This window comes from Primulina tabacum, chromosome 1, assembly GCF_025594145.1.
Source record: "Primulina tabacum isolate GXHZ01 chromosome 1, ASM2559414v2, whole genome shotgun sequence".
Taxonomy (NCBI): Eukaryota; Viridiplantae; Streptophyta; class Magnoliopsida; order Lamiales; family Gesneriaceae; genus Primulina; species Primulina tabacum.
In genome coordinates this window covers 3,158,875-3,181,493 of record NC_134550.1, presented here as the reverse complement: position 1 = coordinate 3,181,493, position 22,619 = coordinate 3,158,875, and the positions used below count along the sequence as shown (strand labels likewise).

The 22,619-nt window shown below is 36.6% G+C and overlaps 3 protein-coding genes across 7 annotated transcripts; all 3 read right to left on the bottom strand.

The window, feature by feature from the left end:
* Positions 1 to 1,082: 1,082 nt before the first annotated feature.
* On the bottom strand, positions 1,083 to 2,126 carry LOC142516158 (germin-like protein subfamily 1 member 16). The gene is made up of 2 exons (XM_075619840.1): positions 1,894 to 2,126; positions 1,083 to 1,778 (listed from the first exon to the last, which is right to left on the bottom strand). Exons 1-2 carry the CDS (start codon positions 2,018 to 2,020, stop codon positions 1,201 to 1,203), a joined length of 705 nt encoding a protein of 234 aa, XP_075475955.1. The 5' UTR covers positions 2,021 to 2,126; the 3' UTR covers positions 1,083 to 1,200.
* A 2,905-nt stretch (positions 2,127 to 5,031) lies between these two features.
* On the bottom strand, positions 5,032 to 5,822 carry LOC142520717 (germin-like protein subfamily 1 member 16). The gene is made up of 2 exons (XM_075624162.1): positions 5,694 to 5,822; positions 5,032 to 5,640 (listed from the first exon to the last, which is right to left on the bottom strand). Exons 1-2 carry the CDS (start codon positions 5,820 to 5,822, stop codon positions 5,032 to 5,034), a joined length of 738 nt encoding a protein of 245 aa, XP_075480277.1.
* An 841-nt stretch (positions 5,823 to 6,663) lies between these two features.
* Positions 6,664 to 21,691, bottom strand: LOC142518082 (lysine-specific demethylase JMJ27-like). Of its 5 annotated transcripts, none has more exons than XM_075621010.1 (14): positions 20,434 to 21,691; positions 20,227 to 20,342; positions 19,705 to 19,804; positions 19,487 to 19,628; positions 19,024 to 19,087; positions 18,117 to 18,945; positions 15,292 to 15,621; positions 14,421 to 15,137; positions 14,134 to 14,206; positions 13,957 to 14,042; positions 8,079 to 8,198; positions 7,592 to 7,667; positions 7,179 to 7,218; positions 6,664 to 6,981 (listed from the first exon to the last, which is right to left on the bottom strand). In XM_075621010.1, exons 1-14 carry the CDS (start codon positions 21,502 to 21,504, stop codon positions 6,975 to 6,977), a joined length of 3,771 nt encoding a protein of 1,256 aa, XP_075477125.1. In that variant the 5' UTR covers positions 21,505 to 21,691; the 3' UTR covers positions 6,664 to 6,974. The 5 variants fall into 5 exon arrangements, with proteins under 5 accessions (XP_075477125.1, XP_075476976.1, XP_075477193.1 ...); XM_075620861.1 differs by having other exon boundaries at positions 7,190 to 7,218; XM_075621078.1 differs by lacking the exon at positions 7,179 to 7,218.
* Positions 21,692 to 22,619: the final 928 nt, after the last annotated feature.

Genomic DNA, 22,619 nt, shown 5'->3' with positions numbered 1-22,619 from the left:
ATGTAGTAAAATAAAAACAGGGAGTCGATTCTGAGTAAGCAGACGTCACTCCTACAAACACAAAGAAATAAGTAGTAGATTGTCAACGGTGTCACGAAAAAGTACTAGAAATGCCAATGATTACAGGACTAAAACAATCTGCTCCTCAAGTCAGCGTTACCCAAAAATAGAGAAAATGAGGAGATTTTAAGAACTAGAACGAGAGGTTACCTTAAAATGTGAATGAATGGTCTATTTAGAGATTTAGTATTGATGGGCTTGAAGCACTTATTTGAGTTTGGGCCAAGTATGGGCCTAATTTAAATTAAATAAATATAATAATGTCTTATATTTTCGCCTTTTGAAAACGTCAGAATTGCTCAACATTTATAATTCTGATATATATGATTTTAAACTTAGGAAGATAATTATTATTTGAATAAAAATATTATAATATTAATCATGTTTAATAATTAAAAAATCTAAAAAACAATTATAATTTGAATAAAAATATACGTTTGCAAATGATTGCATCCGGAAATTTAAGGAGATGTCCCAAAGAGAAACTTTGGTTTCTTAATGCTTTAATTAAAAGTCGATAATCCATTATTGTATCGACAGGGAGAAATAAATACAAATTCGGAAAGTTATTTTAGGTACGAAATTCTATTTCGTATTTTCTATTTCTGGCGTTAATACAATCAAATATATTTAATAAAATGGTTCAGAATATTAAATAACAATACACCTTATTATATATTATTCTCTCTTTTATATATTTATATTTATATTACATATATAAATATGGTGAATTATGTATTGTGCAAATTAAATATTTTTTTCTGAACTTGTTCAAAATGCCTACCTCTTCATTTTATAAAATTATGAAAGTTTTCGTGCAATTATATACATAAATAATTGTAAATAATTCCAAACTAATCAATTGTTTTCTCAGTCATATTTCATTATTAAATCCTCAAATTTGCGTGGGAGTGTAAATTTGTTATTCTTTTACAATTAGTCGTGAAGGTATGAGATTTCCCGATAATCGTCGTTAGCGAATGATAAAAAACTAATATGCATGCATTAAGCAAAAATTAATTAACCCATAAGCTAATATGTATGAACCACAATATATATATATGACCAATACAACATGAGGTCCTTCATTTATTTAGTCAAGAAAATATATCATATGATTTAATCTCAATACCATGGGATTTAATAATTTTCTCCCTTGATCCTCATACGGGTCAGTGATTGAAGATACTCGATGCTTCCTTTATCCATTTGAAAAGCTTTAGCAAGAACGTCGGGATAGACGGGAGGCTCGGTTCCGAACAAAGCATCCGGTATGTTAAAGAATCCCGGATTCTGGCTGTCAAAGGTAGCAAACACAAGTGCATCTGTCTTCCCCACGTTTAGCTGAAAGTGCAACAATCCCCTCGGGAACACGAGCACGTCTCCCGGATATAATATCTTAGCATAGAGCTTGTTCGGTAGATTCGGGTCCAAAGGGTTCGCGCCTATAAAACCGGCGTAGAGGACGCCTTTTGCGACCAGAATAAGTTCAGTGGCGCGAGGATGCACGTGGGGCGGGTTGAGACCGTTTGGCGCGTAGTCGATTCGGATAATAGATATTCCCTGGTGATTAAGGCCATGCAGCTGATCTTCAAAAACAGTGGTTACATTTGTTCCAAGAGGATTTGAAGTGTTTGCAGGTATGTTGAGACCAGAATAGATGAAATCTTCTACTGTCACGTTTTCGGGGTTCTTGCAAAACTTTCCGTTCACGACCACTGTAATACATATGATTCATGCATGGAATAACATTAGAAACAAGATAGTACTAGTTAAAAAATGGGAATAATAGAATCTTATTAGAAATTTGTAATATGAAAAATAGCCACAAACCAGCGGCCTTTGGATCATTGAATCCAACGCAGAAATCCTGCAACGGATCGGGATCGGCGGCATAAGCACCTGACCAAACCACAGCCAAAATGACCAAGAACAGTACCACAATCCGAGTCCCCGACATGGTATATATTAATCTGTTTATTTTCTTTTCTGAGAGAATCTGTGAAATTTCTCTCCTTTGCTAACTTTTGTTTTGCTCAAATCTTGGCTGCATATCTATCGAAGAAATCTGGGTTATTTATAGTTGAAAGGTTGGAGAAAGTTTATATGCAATCACTTAGCTTTGATCTTTTCAGGCTAAATATAGTATACAAGAAAACTCAGGCCAAACTACTCATCATTAGTTAGAGAGTTAAATCGCAAGTAAAATCTGATGATAAAAATTATATCTATCACAGGAAAAAGTCATTTTTCCTCATTACATTGCTTGATTTCTTGTAGCTGTACAATAATAGATATTATGGTTAGCTCAACTCTTTCAACTGAATTTCAAGTCAAGATTTTTTTAATACATATATATACATACACTAACATTTTTATACACGCGTTAGGTGCTTGTATATTCGATTTTTTATTTTTTTAAATACTTTTGTTAATAAATATAGAAATTAAATTTGTAAAATTAAAAATTCTCTTATTTTTAATAAGTTTTTTTTAAAAAAAAAATCACATGCTAATAAAAAAAATATTGAATATATCCTATGGACGTGATTGGGCTTTTAAAAATATCTACTTATAAGGAGAGACGCACTTATGTGTGTTTTAAGGTTGTAAACACTTGCATTCTTGTATAATTAATGCTTGAGTCCTACAATGTATCATGGATGCGATTCGGCTTCTAAAAAAATTGGCCATACAATTAAAATTTTATTCCAATTTTATATATATATTTAAAAAGAATAAAGAATTCAAAAATATGCTCTCCAAATACATGAAATAAAAAAAAATTGGATTAATTATATATATAAACTACCTTTATGAAATCACAAAATTACTAAAAAATCTCCAATTTAAAATTTGATACATTACTTATTCGTGTTTTCAAATCTTCGAGCAGTCACATCCTTATACATATATGTTTTCAGGGGTATTTATGCTAAAGATTTGAAAGCACGATGAATTATTAGGCACATATGATTTTCAACAATATCGGTATTTCGCAGAGATAGTATTGTATGTACTTAACCCCTAAAAAAGTTTAGTTGAAGTTATTCATGAAAATCATGTCTTTTTCCTTGAAAAATTATCCGCCCCCTATTTATATAATCACTTCAATGTTTTCTCATTTTACTAATTTAAATTTTCATAGAAAGAATATGTTGTACAATATAAGTTACATATATTCACAATGGTATGATATTGTCCACTTTGGGTATAAACCCATAGATTTTTTTAAACTATACACAAAATGTCACATACCAACGGAGATATATTCCAACTTATATTAACTCGTGATTTTTCTCTTGATCTTCTAATGTGCGACTTTGGTTGCATTCCCAACAATACTCCCATCAAACGAAGTTCCACCATCTGGGAAACTTCCCAGGAGGTCACCCATCCCAAAATTGCCCCAAGTCAAGCACGCTTAACTTTGGAGTTCTTATGTGATGAGCTACCGAAAAGAAGATGCAGCTTAGTGATATGAGTAGTACCAATCAAATCTTTTAAGCCCTCTTCAACTGTACATTCCATTGCATTGAACAGTCTCGGAATCCCTCTCATTCCGGTGTGGGATCGGTTCATTCATGTTCCCTCCACCTAGAAGCCTGCCAAGAGCCGCTCATTGTCCGTGCAACCTCATGGCACCGGCGATCACCCCCCGCCTTCTTCGGCCCCGGGCCTCACACTATCTGCCCTTCAATCAAGGTCACTCTTTTTCACTGCATTAGAGCGCACGCCTTACATGAAAAACCGGGAGCATCACCCACCTCGAGAGCTCACGACAAAACTTAACTTCACGTAAAAATGCAAATAATTACCAGTATCTACAAAAATTCATTTAAGTTAAAGTTGTAAATTGAAATTACACATTATTTAAATACAATTTTTTTAAGTTGTGAACGAGTTCGAGTTTTAACTCATTTTAATGAATGTAATTGTTATAGAATAAATTATACTGGGAAGCATAAGCATGTAATATGTGAAATTCAATTTCCTAATAGTAAATCAGATAAATATTTTTATATTAAAGTTTAAAAATCAAGAAACATATAGTCAAAATTGTTAATAATAAAATTTGGTAAGATCATTGAACTTCAATGTTGATAACATGCAAACTTTAATTTGGAGGAAAATAATAATATTCATGCACTAATAATAATAATAATAATTTTGTTTTTCACTCTCTTTGTTTCTTATATTATTAGAAATAACCGTTAAAAGAGTTCATCGTGCAACGGCACTTGTGCAAGCTCAATTCCAAGGCTGCCAATTTTCCTCGCCCGAAAAAGTTTATATATATTTAAATAGAGTTTCAAGTTTACTTACCCATTTTAGTCATGTTATATATACAATGAATACTACACGCGGTTATACGTTATTTTTTAAATTAAAAACTATCTCAAATGCACTGATGAAATAAGATATATTTTTGACATAACAAATAATATTTTTTTATGTACGAGTGACTCAAAGATCAGAGTCGTGAGACCATTCACAAAAGTTTTTGTGAACCATAAAATGACAAATACAAACTACTCTTTTTGGTGATCATCAAAAAAATAATTTTGCTACATTATTTTTACACGTGTTAACTGTCTTACGTATAAATATGATGATGTCACTAAAGAAACAATCCCAGGGCATTTTTGAAATTTAACACTAACTATTTTCTTTCTTTCTTTCTTTCTTTCTTTCTTTCTTTCTTTTTTAAGAAGAACTAAATATTTTCAAGCGAGTTAGATAAATGTACAACTACTGCATTATATCCCACTATACACAATTTATGGCACCGAAACTTTCCCGTTCCAGTAAGCTCAGTCCCATGTGATCCACGGATTCTTGAGCATGGAAATATTATATATATATATATATATATATATATATGCACGTACAAAATCAAGCATACTTATTTGTATAGAAACGAAGGGAATACAACATATATGTAAAACTGCAACACAACACATTCAATACTTAGTTGTTCCTTGTCCAGGTTAGAGATTGGAGATACTTCACGTTTTTCAAATCGACTTGGAATGCTTTAGCAAGCAACTCAGGATCAACAGGCGGCTCTGATCCGAATAACGAACTCACAATCGTCACGACTCCAGGATTTTGGCTGTTGAAGCTGGCATATGCAACAGCTTTAGTTTTCCCAACATTGTATTGGAAGTGTATCGTCCCCCGCGGGAACATGTAGACGTCTCCCGAATATAGTATGTTGGCGTAGAGCTTGTTGGGAAGGTTCGGGTTCGAAGGATTCGAGGCTATGAAACCAACGTACATCGTCCCTTTGTACACGAAAATAATCTCAGAGGCACGAGGGTGCGCGTGGGGGGGATTGAGGCCTTTCGGCGCGAGCTCGATTTTGACCGTCGAGACTCCCTGATGGTTGAGGCCTCGTAGCTGGTTCTGGAAAACAAGGGTGAGCTTTGATCCTAGAGGATTGGAGGTGTTCCCGACTATGTCGAGCCCCGAGTAGACAAAATCTTCGGGCGTCACGTGTTCCGAGTTCTTGCAGAACTTTCCATTCACAAATACTGCAATATCATGATGGTTTAGGGAAATCAAACAGCAAACTGACTGCCATATATCGATCTAACTTCAAGGTTCCATGAAAAGATGAATCAAAGAACGTTACCGGCAGACTTAGAGTCATCGAATCCAACGCAGAAGTCCTGCAACGGATCGGGATCGACGGCGTAGGAAACTGAGGAAACCACAGCCAAGGTGACCAAAAACAACACAATGCGAGTGGCCAACATTTTTTGCATGCAACACTCCGTCAAATTACTTTCACCTTTGTCTAATTTGCTCAAGTACATTCAAGAAACCTGGCTATTTATAGTTTGAAGATCGTAGGCATTATGAAACTGTACGAGGTTAATTAGTGTAAGAAAACCCAGGCCTAACTACTGATCGTCAGTTAAACAGTTAAATTATTATTATAAGCTTATAATTAATTACACGAATAATATATCTTAGGAAAAAGTAAATTATCCTCACCGTATTGCTTGATTTCTTTGTAAATGTATTAATAGGTATTATTGGTGGCGCAAATCTTTCAACTTAGGATAACGTAAAGTTCTAGTATTGCAAATGCACACTTCGATCCTACAGAGTCATGTGAGATTAGATTTGTATGTAAAATGAGGATATTATCTTATTTTAGGATTTTTATTGAGTCTGCTCATGAAGAGATTCATCTGTTTCATTTCCTGGGAAAACAGCGTTTCAGTGATGCACACATTTGAAAAAATTACGAATTATTTACTATTGTACATTGAAAATGAGAGAGTTCTAAAATTGGTAATTTAGTCCTAGTGCAAACAAATGATTTTTTTTCACATTTAGTCCAAATTTCGCTGAAATATACTAGTCATGTAGATATCTATCAGATACATACACACGTATATATACACAAACACACATATATATACATATATGGACAAAAAATTGAACTATATTTGTTTTGAATGTATGTAAATTTGTGTGTGAAAAGCGACTGGCATGAATATAGACTTATCATCCACTTACAATCATCTTTATACAAATAGCAGAGTTCAGGGAGTTGAGAGCAAACCATCAAAAAGCTAAGGGGCAAGAGACAAAATGACATTAAATTCGAGGAAAATTGCACTATAATCTTTTAATACGTTAAACATCAATAATGACATGGTAATGAGAAACTAGTCACTGACATTATACATTCACATGTCTACCAGTTATCAGTAAGGTAACTAAATAACATAAACATACACCATCAAAAGTCTACCAATTGGCAGGTATTTTACAGAGCTCTGAGTTAAATATGCTTCCCTTACAAAGAGTAACACGTATCATCCGGTGAATCGTGTATTCGTGTTAAACAATAACGATGTTCCTTTGCTTGAACCCTTCAAGAAGGTGGCATCCCATTAACGCCTGCAGAAACACAAAACAAAGGAAAAGGAAGAGTGGCTAGTTGAAACCCAGAAAAGCAGCAAATGCCAAATATTAAAAGGAAAAGTATTATGTCACTCTCTTCACATAAGATATCATTCTTTCCAAAGACAAACTTATACTTCAATCATCTACTATAAGTTATAACCTTTTTTAGACAAAGTTTAACAACCACAAACCTCTCACATACATTACCAGTACCACCACATGGAGTTGGGCCTGCCACAGCACACAAAAATACAAGCAGTGAGAGTCAAATATAGGCAACATGACGCAACACAATCCCAAAAACCTCGAATACCAACAAGTTAAGCCAGTATCACTACAAAGTTTAATGTAACATAATTGGTATCTTACATTTGGTTCTTTCAGTATGTTGGAAAAGGAAGAGGATAACAAGGACTTTCAGAGACTGTTAAGAGGATGGAATAGAATCGCCATTTTTTTATTTTATTATCAACCAATCCTTTCTCAGTAAATGTTTCAAACCATACTAACAAGGATTCAAAATGATTGAGCTGGGAGATTCAAGAGGGACAAGATTCAGCAATAAAAAAATGGAGTATATTGCATGTGAAAATAAAGTACCTACCAGTTATAGGTGAACTTGGAAGTGCTCCCAAATCCTCAACAGCTTGTCCAATTGCATGAAGAACAATTTTCTTCACCTTTACACACACACACACACACACACACACACACAAAAAAATCAAATTTCAGGTCTATAATACGTTAATATCAAAGCAATCGTAGCAGTCAGAAACTATTTTCAATGTGTTAGACAGTGCACGTCTAAGCATCATATAAGTCAAATGTGTGTTTCAACTGACAACTCCACATGCAACCCCATGAATGAGATTAAAGTGGCCATAGTTGGAATTTGAGGACCAAAGCAAGCCAATTGCCTTCAAAGTCGTAGAAGGATGCACTATATGATCATAGACAAGTGAGATGGATGCGAATCTAAGGGATCTGCAATCAATATAAACAAACCATATGTGGTGCCACAATGCTTCTTCTCTTAAGCACAAAAAAAAGCACGGCTCAAGATCCCAAACACATGCACATACAAATTATACCTCTAACTTGTCTTCCTTAGCCCTGTGATTCCGGGGAAGAATGCGGAATTCCTCAGTCAACCGAACACATTCTTGGACATTTTCTGGTGAGACAAAGTCAATTGCAACCTTTATGCATGACTGCTACACGGAAGAACAGTTTTAGCCAAAAGGGAAATAATAAAGAGGATGCAACTCCTGTCTTAATGAGCTACAGTTGTTTCTCATGAAAATATGCATGGACCATAGACTAGCTATTTCCAATGTCAAATCATAAAAAAATACAAAACAAATCCCTCAAGAAAGTCAAAGAGACCAGTTTGAATAAACGGAGAGAGATGATTTGCATATTTCAGTTAGCAATACAAGATACATGTTTCCTTGATTTCTAGGAATCATAACTTATATCAATAACTAAAAGAATTTTGAAATTATATTGACATCCATAATCACTGTTTCATACTTAATAAAGGCCAAAGTGCAGCAAGATGCAAAGGTGAAAGGTCACAAGACAACCGACGATGTGAGGCTGAAACTGAATCCTCGAAGTTAGCTAACGGAAGCTAAATATGAAAAACAATGGATAAAATATGAACCTCAGAATCAAGTACTTGCTAATCAATATATAATTAGGAAACATTTTTAGCTTCTCACATATCTCAAACTAGAGACCTCACAAACTAATCTTACATGAAACAGTTCTAGGACATGACCGAAAAAATTAACTAAACATGATGAGAATATAAAAATAAAGTAGAAAAATTCTGAGGCCAAAACTTTTTTTTTTGAAAAACATTATCAGGCAACCTTTTTTATTTGAGGTAAACTTACTCCTCCATGTCTCCCGTTGCCTCCTAGTTGCAACCTGGAGGCTGGTTATCTAGCTCGCTTAGCTGTGTATGGAAAATGGTGGCATTGAACCAAACTCTCAAGACACTGTCACGACCGTCACACCCAGCAGTATCCAGAAACGAGCCCAAACCCACAGGAAGCAACAAGCACCGAGCCCAGCCCAGCCAGCCCAGCGTCAAAGGATACCGTTTATCGAAGGCAGACACATGGGAAGTTCAAGTTGCAGATTAGATAGTTATTGGAAGTGATAGGATTTCCAAATTTTCCTCTTGTTTGTTTTCTTTGAAATAAGAGTTTACCTCAATTGTTAGGAAGTTTATCTTTTGGTTTAGACAGGGATTTTTATCTTTTAGTTTTCTCAAGTTTGTTTACTTATTGGAAGTTTTGGAAATAAAACGACATCTGAATTTTTTGCTTCTATCAAAGAGTTTGGGGATCGTGAGGTTCTTTCTTAAACGAGCCTCAACCAACATTTATCAAAATAACGAGACGTTGGCGAAAATCCTATTAGCATGCTCACACCATTGCGAGTGGATAATTCTCCATGAATCGCTCCATAACTAGGTCCCTTGCTCGTGAACGTAACAACTTAGCATCAGGGCTGCCACGAGCTATGGGGGATTTGCAAGTCATGCAAAAGTAGCTGAAGGCCTTTATGGCCACGGACGAGGTGGACAGGATCGCGAGTGACCAGCGGCAGCGAGAGAGTGACTAGCGGCAGCGAGAGTGACCACGCGATTGGAGGAGCTATCACTCCAAGTCGCTGCATCTAAAACAGAAAACTTGCACTACCAAATTGGAGACAACAGCCGCAACGACTCCCATGACAGGTACTCTACAAGCCCGCACGCAAATGAAGGGTGAGACAACTCACAGTTCGTACCCGAATACACCAGGTTGGATTTTCCTTGTTACAATGAAAAGTCGGACCCCTTGGCTTGGCTAAATCACTGCGAGCATTTCTTTGAACATCAGCATATGCACGACGCAGAAAAAAGTGGGGTTGTCATCCTTCCACCTCGACGGCAATGCACAGTTGTGGTTTCGCAAATTAAAACAGGATCAGCCCGAAATTCAGTGGGACGACTTTGCAGAACAATGCGATCTTAGGTTTTGGCCTCCCATTCAATGTGATACCTTTGGCGATCTGTCCAAGCTACGCCAAACCAGTTCTGTAGATGATTATCAAGAACGTTTCGAGGAGTTGCTGGCTAGTTCTTGTTCCTGAACATCCAAGCAGGAATTCCAATTGTTCATTAGTGGATTGTGTAGGAGCATGCTATAGAAGTTAAAGTCGACCACCCAACCACTCTCATTACTTTTGTGAATCTGGCAAGATTATATGAGACACGCACCCCGAGGGAGGAAACGCATGTACCCTTGCTCCGCACTGGTTCCAAGTAGCAGCAGCAGAAGCATACACCAATTATCAAATGATTGAGCAGAACAGAGTTGGAAGAACGGCGATCCAAGGGTATCTGCTTCAACTTTGATGAGAAATACGCACCGGGACATCGATGCAAACACTTGTTTCTTTTGGAAGGAATAGAGGACACATCTTACGATGATGAACACGCTGACGAAGAAGATTCGGATGAATTTGGAGCCTCTATCCACGTGATATCAGGTCCCTGTGGAGTAAAAACAATGCAGATTTGGGGAGAGATTATTGGCTTCCACTTTGAGGGTACTCATTGATTCAGGGAGCACTCATTGCTTCATCGATACACTCGCAGCCAGTAAGCTGCGGTTATCAGTGGAAAACAGACCAAATCTAAGGGTGTCCGTGTGCCGAGATGTACAGATTGTTTTGGGGAGAGCCCGACTCTCCGTGGACATCTTCTTGATATAGTTGGGTGAATTTGGTGTGGCCCTGGGTGTGAATTGATTGTGCAAACTTGGAGCCAATAACTGGGACTTCACTGATATGATCATTGAATTTGCCATACGAGGGAAGATCGATCAGCCTCCAGGGAGAAGATCTTAATTCGGATTCTTGCTCTTTTGCCTTTATAATAACTGAATCCAACGGAAGAGAACAATCGAGCCTTCAAGAGCTACTGGACGAATTTGAAGATATTTTTGGGGAACCTAATGATCTTCCCCCTCAACGGCAACACACCCACAAAATTCTATTAATCCAAGGGACAGATCCTGTTGTAGTTCGGCCTTACCGCTACCGACATGCACAGAAAGATGAGATCGAGTGTCAGTTCGCTGAAATGTTAAGGCGTGGAATTATTCGACTCAGTACATCACCTTTATCTTCACCCATGTTGTTAGTCAGCGAGACAGATAAATCATGGCAGTTCTGTGTGGACTACCGGACTCTGAATTCGAGAACCGTGAAGGACAATTCTCAATTCCAGTGATTGACGAGTTGGTGGAGGAGGTTAATGGGGCCCGTTACTTTACTGGCTCGATCTCCAAGTAGGTTACCAGCCAAGTTTTGAAGGACCTAGCATGCATTCCCATGACAGCAGTCGGGACTATCATGGTCACTTCGAATTTTTAGTAATGCCCTCGGGCTAACCAATGCACCATCTACCTTCCAAGCCATTATAGATTCTCGAGTTGGGCAGGGATGCCGCGAGATGTTGATTTGGGCCGGCCTCTCGCCCACCGAGGTTTCTTGGCAGGATGCTTCCACTTTGGCCGAAGAGTTTCCTTCATTTGTAATCGAGGACGATCACATGTCTCCAAAGAGGTGTAATGTCAAGACTCGGCAGTATACAGAAACGAGCCCAAACCCACAGGAAGCAACAAGCAGCGAGTCCAGCCCACCAGAGTCGAAGGATAGCGTTTATCGAAGACACACATGGGAAACTCAAAGTTGCAGATTAGATAATTATTCGAAGTGATTGGATTTTCGGATTTTCTTCTCATTTGTTTTCTTTAAAATAAGAGTTTATCTCAATTGCTAGGAGGTTTATCTTTTGGTTTAGATAGATATTTTTACCTTTTAGTTTTCTTGATTGCTGAGACGTTTGTTTATTTGTTGGAAGTTTTGGAAATAAAACATCTGAATTTTTTGCTTATATCAAAGAGTTTGGACATCGTGAGGTTCTCCTTCAACGAGCCTCAACCAACATTTATCAAAATAAAGAGGCATGGGCGAAAATCCCATAAGCACCTCACACCATTGCGTGTAGACAATTCCCCATGAATAGTCTCGTAACTGGATCTCTTGCTCGTGAACGAAACAGACACCCTCACATGAAGCAATTCCCAATCTCAAGACTAAGATCACCTTCAAGAAAGCTTTACTTTTGCATCTCGAGGATGAAAACATTTTTTATCATGACAATGGTATGTGCAATATAATTCTTATGGTTAGAACAATTTCATATTAGTCAAAAATTTATATACTAGTCAATCTTTTCCTTTGATGTGTGCTCCGAACATAATGCCGAGCATGGATAGCAATGTAGAAGAGATGAGATGGTTGGAAGACAAAGGCTATACATGTAGGTTGCTTGGCGTAATTTCTTTGCTCAATCTTGGTGGGGATAGCTCTCGGTAGATGACTTTTAAATATCACACAGAAAAGAGTTATAGTTAATTGTAAATGGACTAGTTGGCAAAAAGTTTGAGTTAATTGTGGAAGCAGTTCTAAGTTCAAATGATTTGAGTTACACACATTTGAAATTATTGAAATCAAACTAAGCTTAAATATATTCAATATATTTGAAGCACAAAGCAAGAAATAATTTTGGATGGTTGATAGCTTGCGAGGTACACGTATCAATTAATAAATTAATTAATATTTTGTAAAATCATTACCAATTAAATGAGCTAAGAACATGAGCCATAACTAGATTATTAAACCGACATCAAGCTCGAACAATACAATCAGAGCTCAAATTTCAACTCTTTCTCGAGCTGAACTCAAACAACAAAATAATTCATGCTCGAATTTCTCTAGTTAGCTCAATAAGGTTCAAGCGCAAGTTCCTAGGAAAGCTTGATTGATGTGCTGTTCAATATGACATGTTTGAATTAAAATGTGTGAAGAGGATGGATGGAAGCACGACCCAGACTTCTTTTTTCCTTTTTTATTCCAACAATAGGCTTCTTCATCTAATAGACATGTTACAGAAAAATTAAGCCCAAACAAGTAATGAAAGTGTAATCAGTCAGGCCTCGCATATAGAATTTATGTTCGGAATAGGTTCAATTATAGAGTATCCTACATGAATATAGGGTATTTTCTAACCCCAATTTGTTATCAAACATACAAAATTACCCCTAGAATACTGGTCGCAATTGGATAAATCACTTGGATCGGTGACTTACGTGAATGTGGCAAGGAATTGATTTCGTATGATAAACAAGACAATTTATGCACAATTACTCTGTGTTAGCAAATCAAAGACGGGTTAGTTCATACTTCAACAGGAGTCTAGGTGAAACTAGCAGTTTCAAATCAAACCTACATCAAGTAGACTCAAATTAAACATAATTCAAGTTGATACGGATTACATATTGATGGGATTATGTATCATAATTAGAAAACCATGACTCGAGTTCAGATCCATGCAGGAATGTAAGTCATTATTTTGAGTAGGAAACAAAATCAAAATTTTACCATCATTCAGAGTCACTAAAATACTCTTCCCCTAAATTTGCTAAGAATAAAATCTCTGAGAGGCTTTTAAACTAAACTCTGACTGCTAAATATACTGCATTTTACACAATCTAATCTCTAACGGCCAATTGTTACCCAGCTCCTTATTTTCTGATGAGGATAAAATCCTTGCGAGGAAAACTAAACTCTGGCTTCTAAATATACTGCATTTAACATAATCTAATCTCTAAGGGCCAATTTTTTACTCAGCTCCTTATTTTCTTACGCTGTTGATTATTTTATTTTTTGGCACACCAGATCCCCTTGATCACCTTTTGCATCTCTAAAGTATTATCCCATTCACCCTATTCGTTTGACAATAACTCATCCAACAGTTGGTCTATGGAGAGTTGAAGTATGAAATCAATATAAATAGATGGATAGTTCATAACATAACAATACTTCTACAAACTAATCTACCTTTAAATTTCTGACTTGATGCGGGCAGCCAGCAGGAATGAAAACTGCATCACCTAATTTCTGAATAAATGTCCATGGTTCGATTCCTAAGCAAAAAAAGCAAAGCAAAAAATGAATACAAAAGAAACGATTTTAATTAATCACAGATATTAGATACATTAAGCTGAGAAGACAAACCATATTCTTCCTTGAGTCTCCTCTTATGCTCCATAGTCAAGTAAACAGTTTGATCGTGGATAGGATGGACAATCTGCATTAAATGAGCTCATAAAATAAGAACAAAATTCACGTGTTATCCTGTCTAGCTTATCATAATCTGGCAAAGGTTAACTGATTTTTTTAACCAATACTAAATGATGATAACATTGTGAGTTATGTAAGTTCCTCTTTAACACGATATACAAACAGTAGATACTGATTTTCATGAATCTTTAAATTGCTTATTTTTTCATTATTAAAATTACCCGTGGCAAGGGATTGAGATGGATGTGTCTGAACTCCTTGTAGTGCTTCCTCACATATTCCTCCAATTTCGGGACATCTTGCCTCCTAAAAATATCCCAGAGAGCACCACCGTCAATCTCTTCACTATTTTCCAACACATTTCTAGAAACAAAAGTACTGTCATTTTCCTTCTTTCTATAGTCTTCCTCTTGGCACTCATTTACAATTTCAGAAGCTTCCAACAATTTCTTCCGACCATCATTAAATATCTCCCTGTCATTTACACTGACCATTTCCACCTCAATGCAAGAGTTTCCACCAGATTTGTAGGTGGAGTTGTTGGTCTCGATTATATAATTTTGGCCATCTAAGGATTCACCTTCATGACTTTTTATGCTAAGCTGCATTTGAACCTTACCGTCTTTCTGATCCGACATGTGAGTTTCCACGCTGGCTTTTCCATCAGGTCTTTCATTTAGTGTGTTTCCCTTTGACAGATTAGGAGCTCTAAATCCCTTGGCATCATTCCTTCCAAAGGACAGTAAGAAAGCCTTTTCATTCAACCTAGATAATCCATTTTCACTGTGTTGCTGACTTTGTGTCATTTCAGTTGATGCCTGATTATTTCGATACAATTCAATTCCATCCTGAGCAGCATGCTTCTTTTGCAGTTCTTTTATAGTCGAAATATTCTTATTGTTAAGGTTAACTGACTCAGAATGGGTCAATACATTCACCTATCGGACAAAAACAGGTAAATTACTTTACATGATATAGAGTTAGCATAAATAAAAACCCCAGCCTATGAAGCTAAAAGGAGTTCATGAATTCCTTTCATAATTAACATAAACAGGTAGCAAAAGTAACGGAAAGCTAAAGGAAAGAGCATACTGCATCAGACATATCACAATGTAGTTTTGTTACAGAATCTCCCCGGCCAAATTCCTGAGCCAACCCATAAGCAATATACGTCTTTGGCCCCATATCAGGTTTAAGAGCGTCCTTGGGCAGTTTAACAGCAAGGTTTAAGTAACCACAGCTAGGATGTGTATATTCTTTGAAAGGCAAGCAGCTGATAAACTCAGCACCATGGCGAGGTAACCGCTCCTCAAACAAGTTAGATGGAGGCCAGTCTTTCAACTTAAGAATCTGAGGCCAACCATAAATGTCAAACTGACAATTTGAATATCCTTGGAAAAATTGACGAACATTTATTTCAACCTGCACATAATGACAGCTAATAATTTATCCATCATTTCATGCCTCTAAACATCGGATAAAAGCATGAAAAACTCTAATAGCTGGTAAGTTGGAAAGAAAAAGCCTACACAGTCTGAAATTTGAACAACATAGCGCAAAGCAATTTCCAGCAGAAAATTCTAAAGCCTATAGTCTTATAAGCTTCAAAATTCTGCCACTATTTTAATCAGTAACTCAGTAGTTTCATTGCAAAACATAAAACTACTACATAAACCATACAATACACGGCAGAAATTCAGTCTGCATTTATTTCAAAAAGGAACCTGTTGAAAGATTCTTTAGAATATTGTATGGTTATGTATCATATTTTGGTGCTATATTTAGATAGTTAGCTGGCAGAGAAATTTTAGTAATCAATTTTTGTTCCCTCTTTATTAGGGAGATCAGTTTCCTGTGTTATCTTCAAAAAGGAGTCTTTAGGTACTGATGTACATTAATATTGCAACCCAACTCAATCGATCTATATATTGCTTTCTGTATATATGGTATCAGATCAAGGCTAAAGATCCTGGGGTTTGAATTTGCTTCCAAAACATCGAAGGTCAGTCCAAGACTTCTTGTCCATCTCAGTCCGAGCCTTAAATCGTCTGAGTCCATATGAAAATCATTACATTCAGATCACTACAATTCAACTCAAAGGCAAAAATTTCTTTGAAGGTCGCAATCTTTTGGTATGTACATTAAGAGGAGAGGCAAGACCAGCTATATCACGGGAGAAACAAAGAAGTCAACGATGGATCGGGCCTATGCCATATGGGATGCTGAAGAAAATTCAATGGTCAGAACTTGGTCAATTCCATAGCCAGAGACAAGTGTGAATTATCTCTGCTATTTAACCAAGGAGTTGTGGGACAAGATTTCACAGATGTACTTAGATTACAGAAATTCCAAATGTACGAGCTAACCCTATGACTTGGGGAAATTCGCGAAGATGAGAACTCGGTGATATTTGGCAAGGTTTTAAAAAAGTTTTTCTCTATATCTCGGATAACACCTTTACAGGTTTTAAAAAAGTTTTTCCCTATATCTCAGATAACTACAAATCTCCAATTAACAGATTTTGCTTTGTTTACCGAATTGTTTTGGTCCAGAGACTCCACACTTGATCCAAAGGCTGAAAATGTGTTTTTCTTGGCTATGCATCTGATAAAAGGAGGTACAAATGTTCGCCCTATCATTTTTCATAAGAACTGGTTGTAAGAGAGCAGATACTCCGAAGAACGCTGTCAAAGATTAGCTGGAAGATCAATCTGTTTGGCACATGATAGACCATAAATAGCTTTTGCAATAAGTGTAGGTGGTAATCTAGTTCATTCATGCACCTGGACCTGCTCATTTTGAATTTGTGTTTAGACTCTTGAGATACCTCAAAAGGGACTCCAGGGAAAGGACACCTGTTTAAGAATAGAGGCCATCTTCAAGTAGAGGCCTAAACAGATGGAGATTTGGAAGGGTGATGTCATTGACAAAAGCTCTGCCTGAGAATATTGCCCTTTTGTAGGATATCTGGTTATTTGGAAAAGCAAGAAACAAAGTTCTGTTGCAAGGAATAGTGCTGAACTAGAATTCTGGTCTGTTGCACATGGATTCCTTAAATTGTTATGGATTCAAAGACTTCTAGAAGCATTGAATATTCCTACACCAACACCCATTAAATTCTATTGTGACAACAAAGCTACAATTTATATAGCTCGTAATTTGATTCCACGTGACATAACAAAGCATGTAAATTAGGATACGCATATTATCAAAGAAAAAAATTGAGAGTTGCATAATATGCATATCTAATATTCCTACCACAAGTCAAGTTGCCAGCATACTCAGCAAAGGACTTCTAAGGCTTGGTATGAGAATTTGGTTGTCAAGCTTGCCGTGGGTAATATATTTGATGCCAGGTTGATGGGGAGCATTGAAAGATTCATTAGAACATTGTATATCTTCTTCTTTTTTTTTGGTGCTATTTTTACAGTTAGCTAGTAGAAATATTTTAGGGAAAAAAAGGATTTTAGTAATCAGTTTTTATTTTTCTCTACATTAGGGATATTACTTTCCTGTTTAATCTTATAAAGGACTCTTTATCCTTTATACACAGCCCTATTTTCATATTGCAATAAAATTCACTAGATTCATATATTGTTTCCTGTTTATATAATGGCACAAAACAAGTGCCCCAAAGGTGCACTAAACAAAGAAGTGGAGTTTGCAATCTGGCGCTGCATGAAAAAATCAACAAAAAAGAATCAGACAAGGGGAACTTAATGGGAACAAATGAGAAAAGACGTACATAAGAGTTCATAAAGTAATCAGCCACTCCAATTGAGAGTATTTGCATAAAAAATAATCCGAATCTATCAATAAAAATCCTAGAAGTTTAACAACCTTAAATCTTGTTTTAGTATGACTTCAATTTTCAGTTGCTTGAAAAAACAAAAATAAAAATGAACATGTGAACTCACCTCACACCAATCCAAGCAATTTAAAGCACAGACATTAACTAGATGTTTATGTTTACTGCCAGTTTTCTGACGAAAAGCACGCCACATAACCATGGGTTCCCAGCTCAAACCAGATGTAGTTTCAAGGACATCACTAATGATTACTGGCTCTCCCTTGGACCAATGCGATTGAAAGTGCTTCAAATCAGTATGCTGAAGTTCTTTAGCTGCGGGGTTATATAAGAAATTGTCTTCTAATAAATTTTCTCGAGAAGAAACTTTTGTTGAGTTTTCCCGGTTAGAATTTTCACCCATGAATTTCGAACATGAACACTCCTGCTCACAATTTTCGGGCACATCCTTAAAGCCTTGCTTTCGGTTTATTTCTTCCACCTTCAGTAACAACTCAGAGACCCAATTATCGGGAAAAATGCATTGAAGTTCCAAAATCCCTTCACCACATCCACCAGCCCCTGGCGGCGGGCATGGAATGGCACCTACATCGGTAGATCTCCATTCATATTTAGCCTCGGCAGCATCCCCAGCAATGGAGTCAACCACTTCACCACAAGTCATATTGTTATGTGAAGTAGTATCACGTAACTCAAAAGGATCCCTGGCATCAACTGCATCTACTTCACCACTAGGTTCATTCTTAGTTGTAGTGTAAGCAGTATTACAATCACCATGCAAGTATTGATACCCACGTGGAGCATATTGCATGACCACTTCCTCATCACCACCTTGCAGAAAACCATCCCTAATCTCCATGCAACAAGTGAGGCACAGATCATAGGAACATCGTGGGCAGCTTCGGTGAAAATCGACAATGGAAGTCTGGCAGTTATTGCTGCATAGATTCATACAAAAATAAGTCCATCGCTAAACTGTGGATGAAGGAAAGAGAGAGAGTTCGACCAATATCTACCAGTATATTCTCTCTTTCTTCTGGCAAATTGAATTCTTTGGTTTTATATCTGACACTGGTAACCCTGCTCAAACAAACTGCAATAGTCAAATATTTCAAAAAATTGGAAGTTGAAAATAAAATCAGCTTTACATCGTTGGGATATAGAATTTGATATTGCAGATGAGAATAAAACATTTAATTAGAAAAGAAAAGAGGTGTATTCATCTGCTATCATAATTCACGAAAATATAAAGTATCCACAGATTGAGTGAGACCCTTGTTTGAACCACACATTCCAAACAACACAAACAGAAACCCCTTTTGCAGTTCTCATCGCAATCCTTCATTAATAGACAATCCATGATTTTTCACATCATATGATACTAAATTGTTTTATTATCTATACAAAATGTAACCCACAGATGAAAAGACATTCGGCCAAAAAAAACAGAGCCATTCACTCCCAAAATCACAAAAATACCTTGTATTTTAGCCTCGATTTTCTTCTCAGCCAATTGTTCTGCATGGAATTGTTCCAAGAAGGGCAGAAGGATTCGCAAAATGTATTTAGAATACTTCATCTTCTCTTCATCACTGAATGTCAACATCGATTTATTCGATCTCTATAAAACAATCACATTTATTGTCAGAGAGAGGAGGAGGAGGAGGGAGAAAGAAGGGGAAGGAGTAAAAACCAACCGCAATTTGTGTATCCAACCGCAGGCAACTCTTGCAATTACAGTTGTTGCAACAAACCGGGCAAGCTTCAACAAAAGCCTCTTCTGACAACAGCGGATAGCTATGATTGTGCCAGATTGAGACAATGCCAGTTTATGGGTTAAGGAAAGCAGGAGAGAAGTAAGAGATCATGTCACTTCTATATCGTCTAAACAAAAAATCACAGCTAAATATCATGTGTAGTATCATTATACTTGTAGGTGAATAAGCATACTAAGAAACAATGTGTAGATAAACAAATAAAGAGGGAACCATGTTGTATGGTTTGAATAGATTGAATGCAATTATATCAGTAGCTACACCGCTACTCTTTTCAATTCATGCCTCGATTAGAAAAGAACGTTCTTGTTCAACAAAATGAAATCTTTTAAAAGGATATATGTCTGTCATACAGATTCCACAACACACAACATACAATTGATGTATGCTACCAATTCGAAGATAGAAGACATAACTGGTAAGACATGATCACAACTTCCATACCATCTAGTTATGCAAAGAACACAGTATCTCCTTCTTTCACATTTGGTGCATCGTACAACCCTCCCTCTATCGTTCCTCTTGCACTGGTGACACGTGTTACGCTCTATCTCCTTAAGCTGCAAAATAAAATCCGAAAGCAAACCAGAATCGGTAAATAAAATTAGTAAAATATCACAAGTTGCTAAGAATTTAACAAGGAACCAGAACTTTGTTTACATCTTCACCAAGCTTCTTCATACCCTTGCTCTTGACTTTATTATCAGGTCTAGCCCTCTTAGCTCTAAATGAATAAATTCCTTCTCCATTAATTTCCACTCCCCCCACTCGTTTTTCCTCGTCTCCCTCCTCTTCTTCGGCTCTCGCTGCCTTTCTGCAGCTTCCTCGAATTTGGCTACTGTTTTTTCTCTCTGCCATAGTCTCACCATCATTCTCTTCGTTTTCTACTCCCTTCCTCTTTGCCGGACGACCCCTTCTCCGCTTTTCCACAATTCCCTGTTGTGCCACAGTCTCATTATCATACTTTTCATTCTTGACTCCCTCTCTATCGGACATATGACTGCTTCCTGGAGTCTCTTCATTTACAAATTGTGCCACATTCTCAAAACCATTATCCTCGTTCTTGAGTACCTTAATCTTTGCCAGACGACCTCTTCTAGGTTTCTCCTGTTGTGTTACAATCTCATTGCCATTCTCCTCGTTCTTGACACCTTCTCTCTTGGCCGGATGACTGCTTCCCGGCATCTCCTCATTTACACGTTGTGCCACAGTCTCAATACCATTCTCCTTATTCTTGACTACCTTAATCTTTGCCGGACGCCCCCTCCTTCTCGGCTTCTCCTGTTGTGTCACGATCTCCTCGTTCCTAACACCCTTCATCTTCCTCTTACAACCCCTCTTCGGCTTCTCCTCAAATTCCAAGTCGTACACATCCTCATTCCAGTTTACGATTTTCTCTTTCGCCAGCAGACTACACTTCCTTGAAGATTCCCTCTTGCTAAAAACACCATCTTTCACCACACTTCCGTCCATATCATCAACCCCGTTTGCATTTCCCTCTTCTTTCCTCTTCCTACCCCTCCTTTTCCCCGCACTTTCCACTATCCCAGATACTCCATCAACCTCCATTTCTTCTCTCCCCCCGAGTTTCCCTCCTTTTTCGCCCTTTTCTTCCTCTCGCTCCTCCTCATTCCCATCTTCTAACTCTTTAGTCACAGTCTCCGTATTCTCTTCCGCCTCAAGTTTCCCCTCCTCCACTACTGCCGGAAAATTCAAATCCATGTTATCACACTTCTCAATAAACTCCGTTTAAAACCCGCATCATGAACTTTTTTCAAAACTCACACAGATTCGTGGATGAACTGTTTTGAAATTTTGATATGTGCTGACTTTGGGATTCTCAAAATCGCAGATGGTCCTGCCTGCACCTGAAACAGTGGGCCACACAGATACGCTCCTCCGTTTGTTTTGAAACCGACGGTTATATTCATTCTATATTTTTTAATGTATTTATTGATTTTTTTAAATGATGAATTTTTGTAAATTTTTTATAGAATTTTATAATTTATATTTGTGATTTATTTTTTATTAATTTCATATAATTTTACTTAAAAATTAAATCATTTTAATTTGTGAAAAACCACGAATAAACTATTCAGTTTATTGAAATCAAAATTTCAATTCTTTATGTAAATTCAATATATTAGTGAACAATATTTTTATAAGTTCATAATAAAATTTTATTAAAGGAACAATCAAAATAATGAGTAGTCTTTTATTAAAAAAATACAATCATTATTGACAATTTGATCAACATCGCTCAACATTTCATTAGTTATAGTATCCCTCAATGCATTAGCATTTGCTCGTTGAGTATCAAATAACTGATCAAATTGGTTACCTTCATAAACTTGTGTCAATAAAAACAATTGAGCTTCATTATCTGGTTCAGTTTGAAATTCGTCAAATCAACACTCTTTTCGAAGAAAATTATGTAATCCAGCACAAGCCAATATAAGTTCTGTTTGGGTCTTATATGGAAATGGATGAGTCATCTTGAATATTTTGAACTGTGATTTAAATATATCAAATGTCCACTCAATAGCATTCTTCAAAAAAACATGACGAAGATTGAACAACTCTTTAGCTTCTTCAAGGTGACGACTTTGATCTGTGAAATTTTGAAGATGATAATGTACATCTCGAAAAGACGCCAAGAATTGACGTCGATTTAGATATCTATAATCCACTAAAAAAATATTTAACTATCAAATCATGTTTGTGTATTTAATTAACTCATGAATAATATACATAATATTTGAAAAATATAAATAGTCTTGTAATATATAAATAATATGTCAAATAAAAAAATAAACAAGACAATTATTTGTATCAAA